This window comes from Motacilla alba, chromosome 2 (genome assembly GCF_015832195.1).
Source record: "Motacilla alba alba isolate MOTALB_02 chromosome 2, Motacilla_alba_V1.0_pri, whole genome shotgun sequence".
Taxonomy (NCBI): Eukaryota; Metazoa; Chordata; class Aves; order Passeriformes; family Motacillidae; genus Motacilla; species Motacilla alba.
In genome coordinates this window covers 94057804-94081986 of record NC_052017.1, presented here as the reverse complement: position 1 = coordinate 94081986, position 24183 = coordinate 94057804, and the positions used below count along the sequence as shown (strand labels likewise).

Here is a 24183-nt window from a genome sequence, read left to right as displayed (position 1 = left end):
CACACATGTGTCAATATTCAGAGTTTTCAGGATGACAGAAGCTAAGAGCAACTTAGATCTTACTATTAGCAAAAGAACACACCAAATACCAAAAAGCCTGCTCCCCAACCCCCTTATTTCAGTACTTGAAGTGTCACATGTCACAAGGATAACATCCATTTATCTTTCAGTTTAAAGATCAAAAATTCTCTTTGTGTTTTTGCAGTGCTCTGAATTTGAGAGCTTGATCCTGCTAAATCTGGTAGTCAGTATAGAGCCCAATTACTAGTCACAGGAACAAATGAAAACTTCAGGTAAGATGACACCATGCTGAGATAATTCAAAAGCAATCAGTCACTTTACTTCAGCCTTTTTTTTCCTTGAAATGTGGCTCTTTGAAAACTCTTTATGAGGAAAAAAAAGCCACTCTTTTATTTTTTTTTCCCTTTACTTGCAGAGTTCACCCAAAGCCTCAACTGTGTGAGAGACATTATCTTTCTAATATCTCCAGAGAGCATTTTCCTCCCTCCCAGGTAAAATAGAGCAAGTCTGGGTAGATAAAAGACATGTTTATGTGTGGCTGGGAAGGCTGCACCAAGATGAAGGATCTGACGTCTCTGACACCTTTGTATTTAGCTGAGATCACTCACAAGGTACTAAATGGATGATTTGGACTCTTTAAATCTGTCATATTCCAGAGTTAGATTTTTCACTATGACTTCTTCATGTAATTTCTGCTTTGGAAATGGACATATGTGTTGCCTCCAGCAATATTTTCAGTAATAACTTTTACTTTACCTTAGTGGTGAATGATCAGATAGGTAAAAGCAGACTTGCTGCAAGTGGAGAAACTAGGGCTGACATTATAAACACATTTGTAGCTCTCTAAATGTGACAGAAACTGGTTTCATTTCATGATGGCACTATCTTCAGTCCCCTGTACTAAATTCCTGGTGTGGGGGGTTGTCTATGTTCCTCACAGAGCTCTTTGTTAAGGGAATATCCTTGCCCAGCCAGTTTCCCTGTAGGCACTAAGATGAAAACAAATTATCCTGAACTCTATAGCCTTAATGAGGAAAGGCACCATGGGAAACTAAGGGGGCATCAGAATATGTTTTTTTGGTTCCTATATGCTTTTCTGTAATCTAAGATATTGACTTCTGGCATAAGAAATAAAAAGAAAAAAGGTTACCTTTTTTAAATTTTGTACTCTAATTAGGAGGAATAGCAAAAGAATACACTTATTGTAGAGTTTTCCATATAGAGAAGAAATGAAAAAAAATGCTATGTCTAAATTTTAAGTGTTTCTTTATGGGCAGTTCCTATGCAATTGCATGTCACGGACTGAGATTTACTGTTGAACTTTACCTGAAGGTGCTTTCCAGCATAAATGATTGTGTGATTAAAGGATATCCAGCTCTACCACTGACTGTATCTGTCCAGCAGGGGGGAAACAGTCAAAGAACGCAACTGGGTTGCACAAGTAAGTGAGAAACAAAGGACACGGGTGTGTCAGACTGGTGGGGTTTGTGATTGAGAGTCAGAGTTTGAAACCTGGTGTTGTTTGTTTAGGCTGCCCAATGGCACCCTAGAACTAGGGAGGGTTTTGGATGATGATCGGTTTGGAATGAGTCTTTGGAATGTTTGGGGAGCTTGGAGCAGTGCCTGAAGCAATGCACTGGATGTGGTTCCTGCTCTCACCAGCTCTGCAAGCCAAGGCAGCAAGCTGAGTGCTGCCCAAAAGCCCAACCCAGCATGGTGTGCCCAGCCCAGCACCTCCTCTCTAAGGTAGGTGATGAGAACCTTGTATTTTAGGGGCCTGATCAGCAAACTCTCACTAAAAATAGTTGAAACTAAAGCCTGTGATAGTGTTGCTCATCTGGAGCACCAAAAGTTCGTGACCCAAGCACATATGCAGGCAAGATATATCCAAGATGCCATTCCCTCTCCAGCCTTCCCTTTTCCCATCTAGTAGGAAAGGGTACATTGAGTGATGCAAATGGAGAGAAGATGCTTTTCTTCCTGGTCCGGCTGTGCTCTACTCAAAGACTGGCTTCCAGGCACGAGGACAGGAGCATGTGGTGGAACTGCCCTTCTAACAGCTGTTTGTGCACTTGACATTTCATAGCTAATGACATTTTCAAATACTGCCATGGGACTTCCTCTCTTTCTCTATTTTAGTTCACAGTAAAACTTAATTCCCTCTGAAGTGCAGTGAGTGTTGGGGTACAAACTTTATGCATCTTCATGAACTATCTCAAATATTTCAACCAAAATTTCATAATTTAAATAAGGATTTAGGCACTCAGAGTGTGGGATTAATGGCTTATATCCAAATGAGCGATTTGCAGAACTGTCATTTTCTTAGAAGTTAGGAGCTTTAAAAAAAAAATTAGTTCTAAATGTTTGATTTTCTATGGTACTAAAAATGAACAGCCATCATTGCCTTTTAAGCCATGTCAAAGCACATGCTGCAGTTTTGTTGAAAGGCCTTTGAATATGACAAAATTCTCTGCTTGAAAAGACTGTAACAAAAGAGCAACAATACCTGTCTGTAGGGAAAGAGTGGAATGAGTAGAGAACTACTTTCCAGAGAAGTTGTAATTAAGTTTATAGCAACTCAATTATAGATCCTGATGCACTAGTTGTGCATCTGCCTCGGTTGTTAGCAGTCTCGGTGCCTGGGTGCAGGTTTAATTGAGATGTCCAGATATGAGCCAGTCTAACCAAATGCTCCACTCTTGTAATTACCTGTCTGTCTCTTTTTGTTGAGATGCTGTTGCATTTCTCACAAAGAGGCCCATGGCTGGCACGAGGTGCACAATGTGTGAATGGTGCAGAGCCCTGGTTCAGGGGGCATTTCCTCTGCTGAGGAGGGTGCTGCACCCTTGTTAAGGGCAGTGGCACTTTGACAGACGAGATGTGCTATGAAATAGCTCATGCTTCTCCTTAAGGAGGTCACAGTCACAAAAGCTTTGCAGTGTTGACATCTCTTAGCAAGAGGCAATATTACTGTGAGTGGGTACATATATATTCATATATGTATAAACAATGGGTTCTTTTGGTTTTCAGATATTTAAGCTTAATAAAGCTTATATTTAAGCTCTTTTTTTCTTCTTCTTCATTTAAGCCTAAAAGAGCCTGTGTTTGTCAAGAGAAGAAACTTGGCTTGCTTTGGCCTTCTTCCAAATACACTTCAATGACAGGAAGACTGCAATGGAAAAATACTCCTAAGCCTTTCTTGGGAGGCTGTGTCTCCTGGGACACCCAGCTGAGATGCAGAAGTCAGCGAAGTGTCAAACTGAGTTAACTCTGTGGTGCTCTGGACATGTGCCTTGAAGGACACCATGCACATCAGCACCTCAGTGACTCGTGCCCTGACTCTGCCAGCTCCTGGACCTCACAGCAAGGTGGGAGAAGGCAGTAGGAATAGCTCCATAAACAAAGTGGTGCACAGTTAGTGTCAGCTTGACTCTGGCAGCCTGAAAAGCCAGTCTCTCTCTAGTGTGTCTGTTTGGAAATGACTATGAGTTATCAGCTGGATAACAGCCTCACCTGCAAGGAGGACATTAATCATCCCCAAAGAACACTATGCTATTTGGCTGAGAAAAGCTGTCTGAAGGATAACAAGATGGCAACAACCTCTTGCCATCATTTCAGTGTGATTAATATCTGAAAAAAAATTCTTAATTATTAAGCCAAATGAATTTACAATGTTGCTTTTGGAAAAATAGGACAGTCTCCTATCTCAGCACTCAGCAGTGCACTGGAATTGGCACTGGACAAGAACTTTGTTTCTCTTATCACTTATAGCCTCAGTGCTTGGAGTTCTGGCTACAGAGAGGTTGCTGAATGAGCCACCAGGGGGTGAGAGGGCTCTGTGTTATTGCTCTTCCTCCACACAGTGCTGCAGATCTTTGTCGCCCTGCTCCTGGAAGGTGCTGGGCGTCCTTGCCCTGTACGGAGGACAGTCTGCAGCCACCTATCCTTGTGAAGCATCTCCTGCCTGGGTAAGGGGACCTTTTCTAAGTCAATCTCCTTTCACTGACATACCCAGGTGTGATTATGGACATCCAGGTAACAACTACTAAGTCAGGGTCTTGGGGATCTTTTCTCTCTACCAGCAGAATCTCACTCCACTGTTGACAGGCTCTCACAGTGGACAATGTTGCTTAACTTGTGTTTTGGTGTCAATTGTGGTTATCTTGAAGGATGGTGCCTGGGAAATACTTTTCTAACTGCAGTGTGAAGTGGGAAGGAGCCAAGAGGTGGAAGGACTTGCTGCTGCTACTGCACAGGGAAGTAGAAATATCTGTAGGGAAGGGAGATATGAGGAATTGTGTGAAAGGGCCTCTTCGTTCCACACCAATACTTCTGGGATGCATTGATAAGTTATATTAAGGGAGTATATTGAGAAATGACAGTAAGCTTCAAAAAAAAAACCCCAAAAAGCCAGGTACCATTGATTATTACATGACAATAACATTCCTGCTTTTCTGGACTACACTTTCAAGAAATGAAAAGTAGCTGCCTTGAACTAGTGATAGCTGCTTATAGAGTGACAGGAAGCATTGGAAACCATCATATCATTTTTCTGTCAAAGAAATATTTCTCCTAATAGCATATTTCTTACATATTTGCACACTCAAACTTAGAATTGTAATTATTTAAGATACTCTTTTGATTAAATTAATAATTAAAGCATGCCAATTCTGCTGAAGTGAAGGTAACCATCACTTTGTAACCAAGTGAGGATGCTACACTGTGCTCTGAAGTAGTAATGGAAACACAAAGCAGGGAACCATCTCTGCCCTAGATTGTTTACATTTTCAAATAACGAGAAACAGAGCCAGTCATGCTTTCCCCCTGCTTTATCTTATTGTTTCAGCTCTGCTCTTACTTCCTTTAATCAGTCTATTTCCTCCTGCTTAAACACTTAGTGTATCCCAAAGAGGATATTCAATCAAAATATTTGAGTTGGTTCTTTCATTTCTTGTAGTTAATAAGCTACCACCAAAGAGTGGTTTTAGGAAAGAGATAAACCTGCCTACATTTAAAAATCCTTCTAACAATGTTGGCAATGTTTATGATGTCCCATAAATAGAATAAGGACCATAACAAAACAAATCTCTTATATTGTGGACCTTAAACCTTGTTCCATGTTATAGGTTATAAAAGAAGGGACGATTAGCAATGAAATACTAAGCTATAAAGTAATAATAGCTTTTTTTCCCATGGTAGTATAGTTCCTCGGTAGTATTATGTGATAAACAGACAAATAGTTGAATGGATCTACTAGATAAAATAGATCTATTTTTAATCTGACTTGTACTATTCTAATTCAGGAATAACTCCAGTGTGAAACACTTAAAGCTGATAAAATAGATCTATTTTTAATCTGACTTGTACTATTCTAATTCAGGAATAACTCCAGTGTGAAACACTTAAAGCTAAGATAAATGAAGGCAGGATTAATGTAAAAATAGAATTACTTTAAATAAATTAAAACAAACATTGAATTCCCCCCCAAATTTTGCACTTCATTTGTAAATGAGGTTTTACTCATTAATCAAGTGAAGAACAGGTACTTTAAAAAATGAAAGGCCTTTGTAAGGCTCTGAGACAGGACCTGGACCTCCCTTATTACTTATTACCTTATTATCCTTATTACTGATTTTGACCATGTCAATAGAAGTTCTTTCAAAACAGGCAGAGGACTTTAAGGGTAGAAATTTCTATGCAGACACAAGCACCTTAAATTTATTACAAGTTCAGAAGTTCTCCCTTCTGCTATGCAAGATGTGGCAGCAAGAAGATGGTGAAACTTTCCACATCTAAGTACAAATACTGCATGTCCCACAGTCCTTTCCTATGAACCTTTTTGCCATGAGAAGAGCAAGAGCCAGCAGAGCTGTCTTTCCAGGAAGAATGTTTTTATACCCACGTTTATCTGATTGCAAACCAATCAGCAGAACGTTTTCATAGGTAAATACTGAATTACTCCTCCTCACTGGGCTCAGAGGGCAATACTACTTCCTGGGAGAAGGGCTTTGCCTTAACAGAAATGTATCCCTTTTTTTTCCACTTTTCAAGACAAGACATAATCTATTTCTTTTCTCTATCCTCCAATATACTACGGTAAAGCAGCAACACTCATCAGCAATGTTAAAGTGCTTTCTGCCACTGGGATTCCAGTTGGGGTACTGGAATTCCAGGAGGAAAAAGGAGATGGGAAAATTTCTCACGACTTGATTTGTCACTGATTTGGCTATCCTGATTTGATTGCTGTATGATAGAGAGGCAGAAGTGAGCATCTAAACCCAAAATTAATCTTTAACTTAAAACCTTTTTTTCATTAACTGCAGAACTTATCGGTAAAATTGAGATAAAATGCCCCTGTTGTGCAGGTGAAAGAGGAGACCTTTCCAGTTCAGGCTCCCATCACCAGCAACAAAGGCAGCTGCAAAGAGCACCTAGAGATAAGGACATTCTTTTAAAATATCCTCTGTACTACAGCAAAACAGAACTGATGAACAGGGTTGCACTTTTTTCACTAAAGGGCTGGCTGGAGCATGGGCAGGGCTGGTCATCTCCTCAGCTGGAGAGGTGACTGTGGCTTGATTGCCTGCTTCTGCCAAAGGTATGCCACTTATCAATGAGTATTGTTAAAGGAAGTTAAAAAATAAACCTATTATCTCAGTTATCTTCCTTGATGGTGATTGCTTTGGGGGAATGTTCCTTTCAATGGAGTCCACCATTGATTTGGTAAATTAGTTCCTACTGCCATAAACATATTTATCTCCTTTAATGTCAAATGTACTTTGTAACTTGCAAACCAGATGAGTCTTGACTTTTTCTCTGGGGTGTTTGTAACCCAGTGTTCAGTTTTCATTGTCACCCTCCTCCCTGCACTCACCTGGAACGCTGTGTCACAGGGAGGGAAGTACATGAAGCACATGCTTCAGGAGAGACAAGAAGGCCTTCAAAGCACGTTCAGGAGCTGCTTCTCAAATGTTTGTAAGTTTAGTTGATATTTCATCAAAGAATCATCCTAGTTAAAGAATCAACTTGGATTTCTTGTTAAATTGCCACAGAAAAACACTAAGTTTTCTTTTAACAGTTTAACAACATGGGAGGAAGCGACACAAAAAATGTTCTTACTACTAAGGAACAAAGGAAGAGAAAGAGCACAACTGACTGCCATGCATTATTTCTAAAAATAGACATACTACATTTTCTATAGTGCAGCAACTGCTCCTTTAAATGACATCAAATAAAATACACTTGACATTGAACACTGAAGTCTTTGGTATCCCCCCCTGAATTTATCATTCTTTCAAATCATTTTTCCCCTCCTCATGACACTAAGATATTTCAGCCTTGCCTGAAATCTTTCTACAGCTTTATTAAAACAACTCCCTTTTTGACATGAGCTGTTCCAGGTGCCATCCAAATGCTCCTGAGCAGCACTTTGTATATTAGTAGTGCATTAACATGAAGTTCAACCAGCTACTCCCCTCCCTCCCTCCTACTACAGCAAAACATAGCTGTTACCTAATTTCTTGTTTGAATTATTAATATTTTGTGCACTCTGCTACTTGGTATCTCCTCACACTCATTTTCTGAATTTTGCCACTGTTCCTTATTTTTACGAGACTATTTTTGTGATATTCTATGATCTTTTCTTGAAGTTTGGTCTGTTTCAATAATATCACAGAATAATTCCAAATTTCCGTAGGATATTTTACTTGGTTGGCTGGGTTTTTTTTTTCTTCACAGCATTTTAGCTTCCTTGTTTCATTTTCTTAAATAGTTAAATGCTAATGAAACATGACAAAGACCTACGTCTCTTGTCTGCCTCTTTCCAGGTCATTTGCACGTAACTGAGACAAAAAGAGAAAGATATCAGCACCACAGCACACATCCTCTGTAAAAGCAAGCAGCCCTTTTGTGCTTCTGACATTAAAAGGTACGTATTTATTAAAGTCATGTACTTATTCAAGTGACCATAAGGTGACTCATATATTTATAGAAATATACTGATTTTTTTAGAGTAAAAATGCATAGAATACAGCAATATCAAAGATTTGACCAGAGGGAGGGGAAATCAAGTGTGATGGAGACACTGATAATTAAATCCATTGCATGAGCTTGGTGCCTCTAGCAGCCATGTTCTGACCTCTGCTATGATCTTCCTTGTTCAAGCCTGGCACAACCAAAACATCTATTTTTCACATAAGTGAACCTGAGAAGCCTGTCTAGTTTTCTACAGTAAGGTTGAAAGGTTGAATGAGGGTGCGTTCAGTGGCTTCTGTTGTAAATGTTTTCCAAAAGGAGGTTTGGAAAGTACAAGGTAGAAAAATGAGTGGAATACCTGTGAAACTGAGGCATCCAGCCAGCTTTGTGGTGAAGGAAGATAATGGGCCCGGTGTCTCTCTAGATGAACAGCTGATTGAAATCCTGGGATCTCTTGACCAGCAAAACTAGGTTTCATCCCACCTTCAGATGAATTCTCCCTGTACCATTCCTATCTCTATCGCTTTCTTCTGGGGGTGCAGTGCCTTGCACTTTTCCAGACCCCCTCACAAATGCACCCATCATGATGCTATCCTCTTCTTCAGCTCATGTGGTGCCCAGCTCCCAGGTGGAATTCACTTTATCAGTCAAAAGCACCAGCCTGAAGGTAAACTTTTCTCACCTGGGACACACTGCTGGCTGAAGTGAGACCGAGCAAAATGGCACAAGCAGAGCCATTGCCTGGTCCCCCAAAAGCACACAGTGACAAAAAGAGAATAAAATAACATAAAAAGCTGGCCTCTGTGCTCAGCTTTTGCCTAATGCTGATCATCTCCAAGGACCTTGAGCCCCTTTCGAACATGACCCACAATGTCTTGGCTCAGATACCCTCCTGTATCTACCCAGGTACCACCTCAGCAAGTGCCAGTGTCTTGTCTGTGCCAGGAAACTCAGAGTCCAGTTTGCCAGGGTCCTGTTACCACCACCTCAGACTCATGGTCTTCTCTCCTCTGCCCTGTGCAGCATGGGAAGCCCTCCTGACCATGCCTGTGGTCCACACTCTGACTTCCTATTGCCCCCTGAAAAATGGGCTTCAGTTGACAAACACATGCAGCCACTTGCACAATCCAAGGCAGGAAGAAATAGCCAGACTGGGGGTTATAAGTTTAGGGTGCTTGTTGCAGAATTCCTGTTCTTAAGCCTTACCTGCAGAAGCTCAATCCAAAGGTGACTGTAAGCTAAATGATCAAAACCTTATTCTCTACCATGTCCGGGTTGATAAATCCCAGAAGCTGCATTGACTCATCTAAAGTGTCCAGATTTTTTCCATGCTTGCTTCAAAAATTCCTGTAGTAATCACTTTTGTTTTAGGACAAATTGCTGCTGCAGTGACTGGTGATGAAAATATTTTAAGGGGATTGTTGATTTGATCCACCTCTTAGAGATAGAGTTTACTGTTTTATGGAGAAAAAAATGTGAGAAGAAAATGGTACTTTGACCATCAGTTAAGGCTGGGGTTTAGTATTTTAAAAATATTTATGTATTTAAATAATATGGCTAAATTAAATCTCTCCATCCTAAAAACACCTCCAAATTTGGATTTTCTTGGCTTGGTTAGCAAGTCTTCTCCAAAGCAGTGCTTTGCAGATTCACACTCCTGCAAAATCAGCATTTGGTGTGTTTCAATACCAGTATTTCCAGTGTTAAGAGATGTCAGGAACTGGACACAGGGAACTATATCTATTGTCAGAGGCCTTCTCAAAGCTTCACTTCAGGAAGTGAAGCAAACCTTGTAACCTTGCTTCTGTGGGAAGGTTGGAAAATGGGGCACATCCTTCATGCAGCCAGGCTCTCCAGCCAAAGTGAGCAATGTTTCCCTCATCTTGTTCATCATGCTTGGGTTTTCAATCTTGCTTCTCTGTAAAAGAAACATAATTGAAATTATTAATATTACCATAGCCTACCACCTTATCAATGCATCAAAGTTAAGGAGTTATGGATAGATCTACAAATATACCTTTTGTTACTAGTATGGAATATCTTCAGAAAAGCATTGGGTTATGACCTTGGAGTCCATCCTATCCCAGCCTGATACAACAGATGCTCTGAGTTTAGCCAAACCAAGTATTTAGCCATCCAAGGATTACTCTGCTAACACCAATTCAAAACACTAAAGCAACAACTTCAAGCAAACATGAAAGGAAAACTGGAGGAATAAGAAAAACACACTTAAAAAACTTATCTTGTCAAAAGAAAAAAAAAAAGATGGCAGAGAGGTTTGCAGGTACTAAATGAATTCTGCACCTATCAAGTGTTTCAGTATTGTCACTGTTCTTAATCAATCACAAAAGCTATTTGTTTTCTAATACTCTCCAGTGTCAGGCTTGTTTTCCCTTATTCATGTAAAATATGGAATGTGCATCAATTACTCCATTTTTCTGCCTTCTTCTGGCAGCCTGGGGGAAAAATCACATCCTGGGGTGCAGCATCAGCATCTGGGCAAGGGAGGGTAATGTTCTGCTCTGTTTTGCACTGGAGGGGCCTCACCTCCAGTGCTCTGTGCAGTTTTGGGTGCAATTTAAGAAAGATATTAAACCATTAGAGAGTGTGCAAAGGAGGGCTATGAAGATGGTGAAGGGCCTCGAGGGGAAACCATGTGAGGTGCACCTGAGGTCACTTGGTCTGTTCAGCCTGCAGGAGACTGAGGACAGACCTCATTGCAGTCACAATTTCCTCATGAGGGGAACAGGAGGGGCAGACACTGATTTTTGTGGTGACCAGTGACAGGACCCAAGGGAATGGCCTGAGGTTGAGTCAGGGGAGGTTTAGGCAGGATATCAGGAAAAGGTTCTTCACCCAGAGAGTGGCTGGTCACTGGCACAGGCTCTCCAGGGAAGTGATCACAGGACAAAGACCGATAGAGTTTGAGGAGTGTTTGGACAATGCTCTCAGGCACATGGTGGGATTTTTGGGATTGTATGTATAGGACCAGGTCCATGACTCAAAGATCTGTGTGGATCCCTTCCATTTCAGGATATTCTGTGATTCTGGAAATGAAGAAAAAGAAAGATGAGTCCCCTGGGCTGTTGGTGTCTGCAAGTCTTTCCCCAGGGTTGTCTTCCCAGAACATACAATTTGATGCTTGTGTACTAAAAAGCTGAGGCAACAAATGTTTCTTTCGAAAATGTTACCCCTAAGTTATTTATAAAGCTGACACTGAAGATGTTCACTCTTTGGTCATTTTTTCAATTTTTCTTTCAGCAACTTGACTATGAATCAATTGAAGTTTTTATGTGATAAAATGAGTACACTTTCTCCTGGCTTGAGGAGATGAAATGAGACTTTAAAAAGTTTAGCACATTGTGAATGTCTCTGTTTTCTAGTGCTGAAAAAAAATGTATATTGCAGGATGTCTGTAATGTTGAATTTTATCCTTTTCAGATAGCATCCATTTCAGCCCTGTGCTTCTCTCTAAGGCAGCAATGTCCTCCTCATCCTCTTCAGCATTGGAGATGGAGATCTTCCAGTACATTGATGCACATCAAAGTGATTTCATCAAGGTAGGAGCTATATTGCAGGGAAATAATGAACACAGAGCTGGTGCCCCAGAGGCCTGGACTTCTCTGGCAGGAGAGGTGCCTGTCACAAAGGTAATGAGCAGGGTTCCAGGTGTGGCATCAGGAGTGCAATATGCACTTCACACAGCAAGGCTGTAAGAGGGCAGACTGCTGAGAACCCCGGGGGTGAAGGAGGGACTTGCATGGACTTCAACAAAAGAGATGGTTGTGGGCATCCTTTGAGTGTGTTCAGAGAAGCTGCACTAAGCCAAAATGCACCTGCATGGGGCATGCAAGCCACATAGGATGCTCGCTCTCTGTCTGTGCTTCAGAACTGATTTTTGTAGGTTTGCTCTTTACAAGGAGAGGAGTCTTGATCCCATGCTGGTTTGTGCTTTCATTTTTGTCAACCCTCTGTGGAAAGACAGAAACATAACTAGTCCAGTCAGTATTAGTTATGCTTTGAATCTATGAGCACCTCTGAATCCTCATGAGAGCCACCAAGGTAAGCTGTACATAATTCAATTTCTATAATGCAAACTAGTCAGCATCTAGTCTACCTCCTCTTCCACTGGATTTTAGATCCAGGGTTGACAATGTGAATGCCTAAGTGTGAGCACTCTCCTTGTTCAGAAAATCAGGAATCTCAGCCCTGGGGAGACATCTAAACAATTCTTCTCTATCCTGAAACCTTAGAGCACCTGTGATAATGCTGCAATGATACAGAAAGAAAATCATCTTCCAGTGTGGGATTTCTGACACAAGGGCCAAGGACAACAACATTCTGGATCACCTAATTGCACATTTCTTCCTGTGCAGGATCTGAAGGAATGGGTGGCTGTGGAAAGCGATTCTGTTCAACCACATCTGAGGAAGGAAGTGATGCGGATGATGGCATTGGCAGCAGACAGACTTTCAACACTGGGAGCCACTGTTAATTTAGTAAACTTGGGGTCACATCAGGTGCTTATCTGATTCTTGGCCTTAAAACATCATATCTACCCATGAGTCTACCTATTGCATTCAGTGCTATGTACAAGTATGTTATGACATTTTTTGAAAGCTAGATACAAATTCATCAATAGTCCTGTACCTATATGATGCCTGTTGAAGTCAGGTCTAAGAACTGAGAGCATACTGGGAACCACACAGGCAATCCAAATGCAAATTGATGTTCTGTGAATAGGAGGGAGTTTGATGCTTTTAATTGAAGTAAAAGGACTGAGTTTTTTTACTAGGGCTTATTTTTAAATTGCTGTCTGTAATGAAGCATGAGAACTAATGCATCATTTGTCACTGAACTTACTTTATGAGGGAGGTTGTTTTACAAGGAAAATGTAGTCAGACAGAACATCTAGGGGTTAGCTACCTAGAGCATCATCTTTGGTTTTCAGAGCTTCTGACAAATGATCCAGACTATTTTCTTTCATTTTTGGAAAGCAATAGGGAAGAATTCATCTCTTAGGAACTTTAGTCTCTAATTAACTTACCTTACTATAGCCATGGGCTTTTTCCTGCCCTGGGCTGTCACATTCCCAATCTAACAGGGATTCAAAAGTTCAGTAATAGTGATTCTCTTTTCTTTTCTCTGATGCGTTTGGTGAGGATTCTGATTCTTAGCACAAGGACCCTGAAATACAGCAACACTTTAATATTTCAGTTTGTGTTATTTGATAGTTGCAGAGAATGCAATTGGGCCATGTGGAGCTCTGCTCTGCACAGAGCCACATTAGAGGTTTAGCCTTAACCTGTTTTTAAGACAGTCTGACATAGCTGCTGCCTCCTGCCAGCAACACTTTTTTTCAGATTCTATGTTTGAACTTACAGGTATCCTGCCCTCTCTCTGTGGTGAAATAAACCCCCAAATTATTTTGTGTGGCTTTTGACTATTTCAGTGTCCCAATAGACTCCATAGCACAAGGTTACCTCTGTCTTCTCCAGTGCTGAGAAGTGAGAGCTTAGTGAGGAGGGCATTTATGACTATAAAATGTTTGAAGACTTCTACAAAGTCCAGCAGGAACTAAACAGTTGAGGAGAAAGATCTTAGTTTCCCTGAATAGGTTAGAACAGGATTCAGTCAGATTTGTGCACCTAATCAAATCAAAATCAATTGAGTGTAGAAGTGTTTTCAATACTGAGAATTCCAGATGTTTTTGTACATTTGTAAGTTTTAGAAGGTTTTATTTTCCCTTAGTTGCCTTTTTCTAACCCTTCTCCACAGCTGCCTGATGGCCAAGTCCTCCCACTGCCTCCTGTGATTCTTGGGGAACTGGGGAAGGATCCACAAAACCCCACTGTATGTTTCTATGGTCATGTGGATGTGCAGCCTGCCAAGAAGGAAGATGGCTGGGTCACTGACCCCTACACACTGACTGAAATTGATGGTGTGCATCTTCTTAAAAGTTTTGTATCATTATTGGAATACACGACTGAGGTTCTGTGTGGGAGAAGGGTTCCTGTATATTTAACCAAAGCATGAGGACTTCTGTGGAAATCTTTGGGACATGTTCAGCAGCTTTCAGCTTTGATGATTGTTCTGTGACTAGTGAGATCCATCAGTGACTGTGTAATACTTGATGTGCAAATATTAGCATTCATGGTAGAAGAATGTGAGGACCCTTTATTGTAATTATCCTTCCAGCACAGCTAGCTGACTGGAGGAACAAAAATAATGGCTAGAGGGTCAGCAGATAAGTAAGACCTCAGAAATCCTGATTCCCAGGCTATAACCACTGAGTTGCCCTTTCTCATTATCTGGGATCAATCCCAACAACCTTACAGAGATAATTCTTTTGCCTTATTCCAGTGTATATCCAGTGGGGACTGCTACAGAAGTTTATACACAGGCACAGGTTTCAGTTTCTTGTACAGTGATAACTGTATATGATATGCAGTTGAAAAAGAAATGAAATACTTAGACTTGTAGCTTCATACTTCTGCCATGGCATTCATCTGTAGGTTTTTTGCTTATTAGCTGTTGTGTCCAGAAGCTGCATATTGTGCAAACCCTCCAGGCATATCTGGTATGAACAAACAGTTCCTGAGAAGAAAATTGAAGCTCAAAAATTGGCATATAGCAGGAACCATACCATAATGCATAGGAAAGGGGGTTAAAAAGTGTACCAGTCCATTGGGGAGCACCTGAACACTCATAACCTTATTGAAAATGAGTCAGTGAAATCCTGATACTTTTGGCAATTCTTCCCTCCATCACGAAAGCTTCTGAAGCAACTGGAATTTGCCAATTACACTGAAGTGATGAGGGAAAATTCAAAGATTGCTTAAAAACTTTCCTCTTTTCATTTTAAGGAAACCTCTATGGGCGTGGAGCAACAGACAATAAGGGACCAGTACTAGCTTGGATAAATGCAGTGGAAACATTTAGAGCCTTGAAATTAGTAGGTATCAGTGATGACTTTTTTATTATTATTGCTAATTTTTACTATTTAGTATTATTTGTTGTTATTTTTTATTATATCTCTGTAGGGATGTAGTTACATTCCTGAGTAAGATGATACCTCTCTGTCCCAACAGACTATATACAATTTGAAATATTAACTATTTCTGATGCAACACTTAGGGCACCGGTCCCACTTCAGTAAGAGTTTTTCTTTGAGCATTTCTGTTTTGAACAGTCTGTCTGCAATGTAAAGACCCTCTTACTGCCATTGCCCTGCAGAGGAAAACCCACGGGGAAGCATTCAATATGTATTACATACATTACACAGCTCAGATTATTGCTCTGTTATCCTGAGAGCTTTTAAATGGTAAAATACCAGACATTTCAGAATGCTGATGAAGACCCATCTCTGCTGATACACTCTGCTGATCTTTGGTTTTGTCTGCCTACAAGACACCTTCAATTTATGTGTCTTTGTGAAGAGAATAAGCTTCTAAAAATGTTCATCCAGAATGGGCTGTTATGCCACCAACAGATTAGATTTATCAAAGCCAATACTTTGAATGGGTGCATTCACCAAATAAAAATACAATCACTCAGCGTTTGACAGATTTCTGAGGTCAGACATTTGCCCCTAAATTACTACATTGACCAACACAGTCATCTTCAAATAATTTAATAATTTTGGAGTAGTCTTACCCCCAAAGTCAAGGTAAACCAAAAATATATTTTAGGCTTGTAACTGGGTTAACTATCATCCTTTAAGTGGAATTTGAATGACCTGTTCTGTTAGTGTGATGGGGAACAGTTTTCTGTCTCTTGTATGACATTATGGCACAAACTGAGCATTAAGTCTTGATTTTTTTAAAGTCCCCTTACAACTTTCAGGAAAACATGCTTTTCTTGCATCTATAGTACTAATTGACCTCGGTTTCAAACCCTAGAAAACACACATTATTTGCCTAAAGAATAGTTGCTGTATGTGGATATGGTTATGGGTTTGACATCTTTCTAGTTTTTTTTCAAATCACTAATAGCTATCTTGACATTTTAACAAACAAGCAAAAAGGAATTTTTGTCATTTAAAGCCTTTCTCCTGAAAACAGCACAGACCATCAAACAATATTCATTAACAGTTTGTTTCTAAAATTTCTGTGGCCAGTTGATGATCCAGCAGTGAACTAATCCATGATGCAAGTTCATTTAATTTAACATAGTCATTCTTGCCTTTAATCTGAGCAGCGAATCAAAAGAGAAAACATCTTAAAGCCTCTAATGCGAAAATGAATTGCAACAGGAAACTAAGTTGAAATTTATGTCCCCTATGGGATGTGTCAGCATTTTCAACTCCCACTATTCCATAATAAAAGTTCTCCTAATTATTCTTGGAAATGCATTGCTATCAACCAGCAGGCTTGCAAATTTATGAGTGCTAAAAAGACAATTATAGTAGAGTCACAGACAATATTTTTATCACCACGTAAGTCTGGTGATAGACAACATTGGGAAAACCACAGTCAGTGGCTCCCACATGGGCAGTAACAGTGGAAATGTAAAAGGCAGGAAATTTTCTGTGAAAATGCAATTGCTATCAGACAGTTATAATTTCCAAAGCAATTAGAATATTGAATAGCTCTGACAGAAAGCCTGTTTAATGAGACATTCCAGCAAGTTTTCTGAAAACGCAAAGAAGAAAAAAAGACATCACTTATTGTCCTTTAAAAATGAATAATATGTAAAAACACGAGGAAAAGAACAAGTTTTTCTGGGAATCTATATGTGTCTGTCATTGGCTTTTCTAATGTAGAAAGCTATATATCCTGTGTACTCATGCAACATCTTTCTTGTCCTAAAACAATTTGTATAGCAAACCAGTCTGTTCCTAATTTTAAAGCTTTTTTTTTTTTTAATTAAAATGCTTGTTTCTTACCCAGACTTTTCTAATTTTTACTTAGGCTATGCCAGTGAACTTCAAGTTTGTAATTGAAGGCATGGAAGAAGCAGGCTCCTTGGGGCTAGAGAAGCTACTTGAGGAAGAAAACCAGAGCTTCTTCTCTGATGTTGATTATATTGTGATTTCAGACAACCTGTGGCTCAGCAACAAGAAGCCTGCCCTTACCTATGGGAGTCGGGGAAATGCCTGCTTCTTTGTGGAGGTAAAGGACACAGGTTCACTCCAAGTGAGCTCTGACAGACAGCAATGATGTGGCTGTACTTACATCTGCATGCAGAGACAGACTGAAGGAAAGCTTAATATTTACAAGTACAGAGCTTTCTTCTGCATTCCTCTTGGCTTCTGCAGATTTCCCTCCTCATTTCAGTTCCATTAGCCTTATTTACACCCATTAACTTCTCTTCAACAATTTCTTTCCTTGATCCCTTTCCTACCCCATTACTCTCCTGCCACTCTGCCAGTCTCTTCTCATCCTCCCCTCTGCACACCAACTCTGTTCTCGTGGACACCATCCCTACACCTGCCTCTCCAACTCTCTCCAAAACCATCATTTCTGCTGCTCTGCCCTTTTGCAGCAGATACTGCTTAGTTTAATGAATCAGCCTAAAGGGACTCAGTTTGGTTGGAACTCTGGGTTTAAAAGCCACACAAAATTTTTGTAAACACTGGCAGGAGTAGATATAAGTTCACTGTAGCCAACATGCTATATTTAGCAGGCAATGTGAGCTACTATGAAATAAAGAGCAGAAATTTCTCATCTGGAAATACTTCCTGATGAAGCATAAAAGGAATTCAGAGAGAAGATTAAAGAACTTGAGAACTAAAGAAAAATCTGCATTAACCTTTATGTCTGAAAAAGAATGAAATTATTTTTAACTGAAAGAGCCTTGGCAGCCTTGATTCAATTCTTCTAAGTCTTGGTTAAGAAAAATGATGCTATTAAAACATCAAAAATGATCTCTCCCTGCTAGTAGACAGTTAGCTGTAATGAGGTTTTGAGAAGAATAAACAAGTCCTTTGCAGGAAAATATTTTATGATAAACTCAAGTATGAAAATGTGTCTGGAAAAAGACCCCATTTAATAACTCAAATGCCTCTATTCTAATGACTTGTTATTCAAGAGACCTATAAATTTTTATTTGTTGCAATCTTGAATTAAGATTGGACATATATTCTTAATACCAAACAAGATTATTTTTCACTTTTTTTAGGGAATATTTTGCATTAAATAAAAAAGGGTAGACAGCTTGAAGAATTTATTTTCCAATGTTAGAAACAGTAAAAATATGCAAATGTTTAATGTATAATGTCTTTAATCTTACTGAAGCAAAAGAGGGAGTGGAGGAGGACCCTTGCTTTCAAATGTGTGAGTGCTACAGACAGCTGAATTTCTCTCTCTTGGTGGTTGTCAACAGAGCTCCATCTTCTCTGCCAAAGCCGATTGTTCTTGACATGATGTTTTCTATTTAATAATTAGAAAAAAAAAATTACTGTTCATTTGTAATCCTGTTAAAAAAAACTTGAACCAGCAGACAGAAGAAGAAGGTAGCGAGTGTTCACATGTAACCAGTGGTTTTGGTACAGGTTGAATGTGGCAGCAAGGACCTTCACTCTGGAACTTTTGGGGGCATCATTCACGAGCCGCTGCTGGACCTGATAGCGCTGCTGGGTAAGAACACACATCACTGCTCGGGAGCAGCTGGGGAGAGCTGCCCATGATCAGCCTAATGAGGGTCAGGCCACCTTTAATTGTTGTAAGGCAAGTCTCAGTGAAGAAAGATGCCCAGATTTCCAAACCTCAACACAGCTGTGGTGGTGGTAGCTGAGGAAGGGAATGTCCCCAGTAAGGCCAGGACGTCAGACATGTTAAGCTGATGTCAGTCACACATCAATTAAGAACATTTAAGGATTACAGGCAACATTAATACATCCACACATAGCAAAACCTGACTTTTTAATGCTGCTTTGTATCCCAGTAGGATGATGTTTTCATGTCAGAAGCTGGGCTGACACATCACACACTACACACAAACAGCTGCTCAATGATTTTCTTAATAAATATGCAAATATATCGAGTTCAGTGAAGCAACTTGACAGATGCAAACAGTTGTTAGGCTTATTAATTTGGTAAAGAGCTAGGTAGAAGCGAAAAGGTGTTATGATTGTTAAGGGGAAAAAATAGGCTCCCCTTGTACTGATATCTGTATCTTATTTTGTAGACAGCCTTGTGGATTCCACAGGTCGCATTCAGATCCCTGGAATCTACGACGATATTGCTGCCCTGACGGAGGAGGAAAGGAAGTTATATGAATCGATTGAATTTGATCTAGAGGAACATAGAAAAAACTGTGGTGTGAAAAAATTCCTCTATGGCACCAAGGTAACATAAAATCAATATGAATACTCAGCAGAAAGAATTTAAATCACCTATTTGTAGCATTTATATATAAAGCCAATCTGAAATATATTTTCAGTCAATGGCAAGCTCAAAATAAAATAAAGGAGCACTGAGAAGTAAAAGACAAATAAAATCAGCCTGCTGAAAATGTAAGGCACTGCATCTGGGGAAAGTGATCTGAAATATGAATAATCAATTAAAAGTAATGATGCAAAACTAACAGTGTAAGTCTCCCTTCCTTGCCTACCCCTTCTCTCCCCCTAAGCCTAATCAGCCAAATAAAACATGCATTAAGATGCCTACATTTAGGTTACGTAGTAGGAAAGAAGTTGTATTCAGCTCTAAAAAAATGGGAGGCAGCCTTAGGCAGATATGTTTAGGGTGGTTTTTATTTAGTACAGATTTTGATGTCTGCCAAGCTTGCCATAAAAAGCACCCAAAGCTACAAGCCTCTCCTTACTAGCAGTTAAAAATTATATCCTAAATAAAAAAAAAACCCAGCAGGTAAGGGCTGGCTTGGAAAGATTTCTCTGCATAAGAGTGGCAGCTGGGAGAAAGGAGCTGATGAATTTTTTTATCGCTAACGTAATTATTGTGGTGTAGGTTCTGCTAACATAAATGCTTTTATTTCCAGGAAAAAGCTTTCAAATTACCTAAAGCTAGACTGTAAGAATCAGTAATACAAAAGTATAATGTAACTACACTATCTGAGTTTTGACGCTGTCTGAGGATGAATTGATGCTAATTTTATGTGTGGATAACGGTCTAGTCTCATAAAACTGAAGGAAAGCAGCAGCACCCTGAGGTTCTGCATGAAGACCAGTTTATAATTTATACATTTCTCCTATTTTCCTTGGAATAATAGCAGTAATAATAATAATAATATTTTGTTTTCCTCTGCATCTTCTCCGGGAAAACTTAGTTACTGAAAATTATAATCTTTCTTCTTGTGCTTTTTAGTGTTCATTAGTAGAATTTCTTCACTGGTATAATCTGTGATGGATCTTGTTTCATGGTTTTGCCAGTGACAAGTTCCAGGATACACAGGCAGTTAGATCAGAAGTTGTTCTGATACTACTTTGTACTAGGAAAATTTACTTCGAAGATTTTAAAAACAGTGTTCTCTTTTTCTTATTTTTAATGAAAAAATGTTACTATCCAAATCTTTCTATGACTGAATGTAGTAGTATTTTTTTTAAATGAAAATATATGTGCATGGGTTTAAATAAAAAAAATCAAATATCTTTAAAATACAGAGGTCTCCAAATAGAAATTTTAGGATGGAAAAAGCTTGTTTATATAAATTGTGGATTGCTTATATCAATCCCTCATATTTTGAATTCTTTTTTAAAGGAAGAAATACTTCTACACCTGTGGCGTTACCCCTCTCTCTCTATTCATGGGATTGAAGGAGCTTTCCATGAACCAGGCATTAAAACAGTCATTCCAGCAAAAGTAATTGGCAAATTCTCAATCCGTCAGGTCCCCAACATGGACCTTTCGGTTGTGAAAAAACAGGTAAGAGGCAAATCTTTTCTTTGACCACTCCTGTGTGAACTAAGTCTCTCTTAGCACCTCACAAATCTAGACTTGTAGTAAACCGAATGTTCTCAGCACTTCTTTCTTTCCGGGAGAAGGAGGAATGTGGGTATAAGCTTGAGTTGCAAGATGAAAACTTTTTTGAAAAGTATTTTCCCTGCAGGTGGTGGAACACTTGGAGGGTGTCTTTTCCAAGAGGAACAGTCCAAACAAACTGAAAGTGTCCATGCCTTTGGGTGCAAAGCCCTGGCTTGCTGATGTTAATGATCCACTATATCAAGCAGCAAGAAGGGCAATAAAAACAGGTGTGTTTCTTTTTTTTTTTTCTTTCCAGTTCTTAGTGTGTCTGTAAGTGTGCAGGGGCATTGTGCTCAACAATAGGGCAAAGCAGATTTCCCAATTCAGTGCTGCAGCCTCTTTCCCTTATAAATCTCTTTGATTTTGAAAGAACTACTCATCAACATCTTCCATACCTTGTTAAACTTTGATATGTTTTATAGGAGTAGCCAAAAGGATTCATTTATTTATTTTTGAATTGATAAGAAACCAGAGGTTTACAGAGCAGAGCTGATTTGTGAAATCTATTTGCTACACACTCATACCAATTTCTACTCAGAAGGTTTTAGTATCAGCTCTTTGCTTAAATCTATGATAGGAGAAAAAAGCACCTGGATTACACCTATTAATTAATTTATTTTTCCAATATATTCCAGTTTTTGGAGAAGATCCAGATTTCATCCGTGATGGCTCAACAATTCCTGTTGCCAGAATGTTTCAGACTGTAACACAGAAAAGTGTGATGATGCTTCCGATTGGAGCGGCCGATGATGGGGAGCATTCCCAGAACGAGAAAATAAGCAGGTTTCTTCCTTTCACTTGTCTGTTTCTGCTATTACAAAAGCAGGGAGAACCGAAGTCCCTTGGTACCCATGAATGAGCATGCCCAGATGGAAAGCTTTGCTGCGCATTGGGCAGCCCAAACCTACTATCTCCAGCACACTAGCTGCTGGGCTAAGCAAGAAAGCAAAATTCCCAGTCTAATGCACACCATTATACACTTCTCACTGGGTGTCTACTCAGTCTTTAAATTCACTGCACTGGCAATTTTCATTTCACTAGCAATGAAATTTGCCTCTGGTCTGAAAGATGATGGTGTGGATGGGCACTCTTCCATCACACCATCTGTTTTGAAATGTGCCCCTCACAGACACTCACGGTTATGTGAGGATTTTGGTGGTTTTCAGTATGAACAGCTATAAAGATTTATTTATAATAGTCCGGGGACCCAAACTACAATAATTATACAAAAAATAGCTTAAACTTGTCACTGGTGTTTATTGTTGGAGGCACCATGGTAAGCCACCATTCAGTATGTTGCCTGAACACTTGTGCAGGCTCTGAGTCAACTCCTGCTGAACTCTGGAAAGAGGAGAATCCTACAATAATTCTCAAACTACTTTTTGTCTCATTAAAGCCTCAATGCTGCTGGCTATAAGTAATACCAAATTGGGAATGTAAACTTGGAAAAAGTTTTCTGAAGTAAATCCAAAGGAGTACCAAATTGAAGAACGTCCAACCTTTCTTTTCACTGGGTAATTTTCAGGGGTTACCAATATTGCAAATTCCTCTGAAGACTTATAAAACTTCACTGGACTATATTCCTAATTTTAAGAGCAGGATAACCTGACAAGAAACATTGTGTTTCTTTCCTTCTTCACAGACACAACTATATTGAAGGAACCAAATTGTTTGCAGTGTTTTTCCTGGAGATATCAAAGCTACATCAGAACTTATATGAAACTTCCCACACAGAAACTATCAACTGACAGACCCTATCAAGAAAATCAGCAAAGCACTTTCTTAAATTTTCTAACTTAAATAAAACATATAAATCACATATTCAGTGGCTGTGAATTGGTGAGGAAAAAATAGAAATGCTGTGCTATTTCCTGGCATACTACTAAATGGCATGCATTTGTTATATGGTCTATCAAGTGATCTTATCCCTAATGCTGTAAAATAGGGTTAGGGATAATTCATTCTTGCTGAATGGAACACATTACATTTTAGTTTTAAACTTCAAGACAAAGGGAATTTATACATCCATTTTATCAAAATGACTTTATTTCTCTTTTGTAGTATCACTCTTCATGCTGCCTAGTGCACATTCCAGTTTCTGAATATGAGCAATACACACTGTAGTTTTCTGCTAACTATATACAAAATTAAACTTACGTGATTCTTTGAAGAAAGATCTACTATCAAATTAATCTCTTTCCTTGTCCTTCACTGAAGGTATTAAATAGGAAGTGCAATGAAATGTTCTTGTTGAGTTTGATGTGAAGATTTGCCTATTATTATCTATTTATGGGTATAATCACTCAGGTACGTAGAACTACAACAATAAACAAACATTTCCCCGTTCTGGAAATCCCTTCCATCTCTTCCAAATCACCTCTTTCTGTGCTGTGAGCAGTTTTAAGAATCACTTAATGTTTTCTTTATGTGACTTTTTTTCCACACAATAGAAAGAAATTTTGTAAACATCTTGTCTGGCCAAAGTCTGTCACCAGAATAGTGTTTTTCCACCCAGTTAGCAACTTTTAAAGCATCACTTTACATAAATAATTAAGTCAAAAGCAAATTATATATTTTGAAATAAAAACAAATTAGTTGAGAGCTCTGTTTGCTGTTTAGGCAAAACATCCAGCACAAAGCTTATAATTCAAATCTAGATTTTTTTAAACTTTAAAATGTGATTTTTACTCTAACATAATTCACACACAACCAAACCAATAGAACCAGTAGTGTTATCCTTACTGTTTAAAAAATTGCATTAAGTAAATTACATATAGTGCTTGGGATCCTTCTTTTTTCTCCTGTTACCTCCCTGCAAAAATCTGGAAGAACAAAGATGTGGATGCAGAGACACTAGAAGGGAATACTCAGCCCTACCTGAGACTGTGAGACAGTTCAGCTCCAAGAACTGAGTAAGGATTCTGGCTCTGGCTGCTGACAGTGTTCAAGGGGAAAAGGAGGACTCAGCTCAGTGTCTAACTTGGCACTGCTGACTGCAGAACTGCAGTGTACTCCAGGACAAGGACCAAAAGCCTCAAAGACCAGAAGACTCTGGTTTGCATATCATCAACTTGCAGAATAATTCTCTGTGGCTCTCAGTTCCCTTCACCTGTTGAAAGCATTTAGGAGCCAGCATGGTAATCAATGTTGCAGGGGTGAGTACGCCAGTGTCTGCACAGGTTTCAGGGCAGATTGGTTCATGCTTAAAAGCTATCACACCATAGAGGTACCTGAGGGAATTTTGCTGAAATATTTCAAGACA

The 24183-nt window shown here is 39.4% G+C and overlaps 1 protein-coding gene across 4 annotated transcripts; it reads left to right on the top strand.

Annotated features, from left to right (window-relative positions):
* Positions 1-3871: 3871 nt before the first annotated feature.
* Positions 3872-23038, top strand: CNDP1 (carnosine dipeptidase 1). Of its 4 annotated transcripts, XM_038126488.1 has the most exons (15): positions 3872-3989; positions 6539-6619; positions 6915-6996; positions 7848-7948; positions 11437-11645; positions 12372-12515; positions 13774-13936; positions 14862-14950; positions 16908-17108; positions 18491-18575; positions 19126-19286; positions 20658-20822; positions 21007-21148; positions 21557-21704; positions 22564-23038. In XM_038126488.1, the coding sequence occupies exons 5-15, from the start codon at positions 11478-11480 to the stop codon at positions 22667-22669; spliced, it is 1572 nt and encodes a 523-aa protein (XP_037982416.1). In that variant the 5' UTR covers positions 3872-3989; positions 6539-6619; positions 6915-6996; positions 7848-7948; positions 11437-11477; the 3' UTR covers positions 22670-23038. The 4 variants fall into 4 exon arrangements, with proteins under 4 accessions (XP_037982416.1, XP_037982431.1, XP_037982408.1 ...); XM_038126503.1 differs by lacking the exon at positions 6915-6996 and having other exon boundaries at positions 11437-11555; XM_038126480.1 differs by lacking the exon at positions 6915-6996.
* Positions 23039-24183: the final 1145 nt, after the last annotated feature.

Bases quoted from the DNA above. Each gene is read 5' to 3' on its own strand.
- CNDP1 (XM_038126480.1), top strand. From the start codon at position 11,478: ATGTCCTCCTCATCCTCTTCAGCATTGGAGATGGAGATCTTCCAGTAC. The intron at 14,951-16,907 runs GTAGGTATCAGT...ATTTTTACTTAG, and splicing joins CATTTAGAGCCTTGAAATTA to GCTATGCCAGTGAACTTCAA. The intron at 17,109-18,490 runs GTAAAGGACACA...GTTTTGGTACAG, and splicing joins ATGCCTGCTTCTTTGTGGAG to GTTGAATGTGGCAGCAAGGA.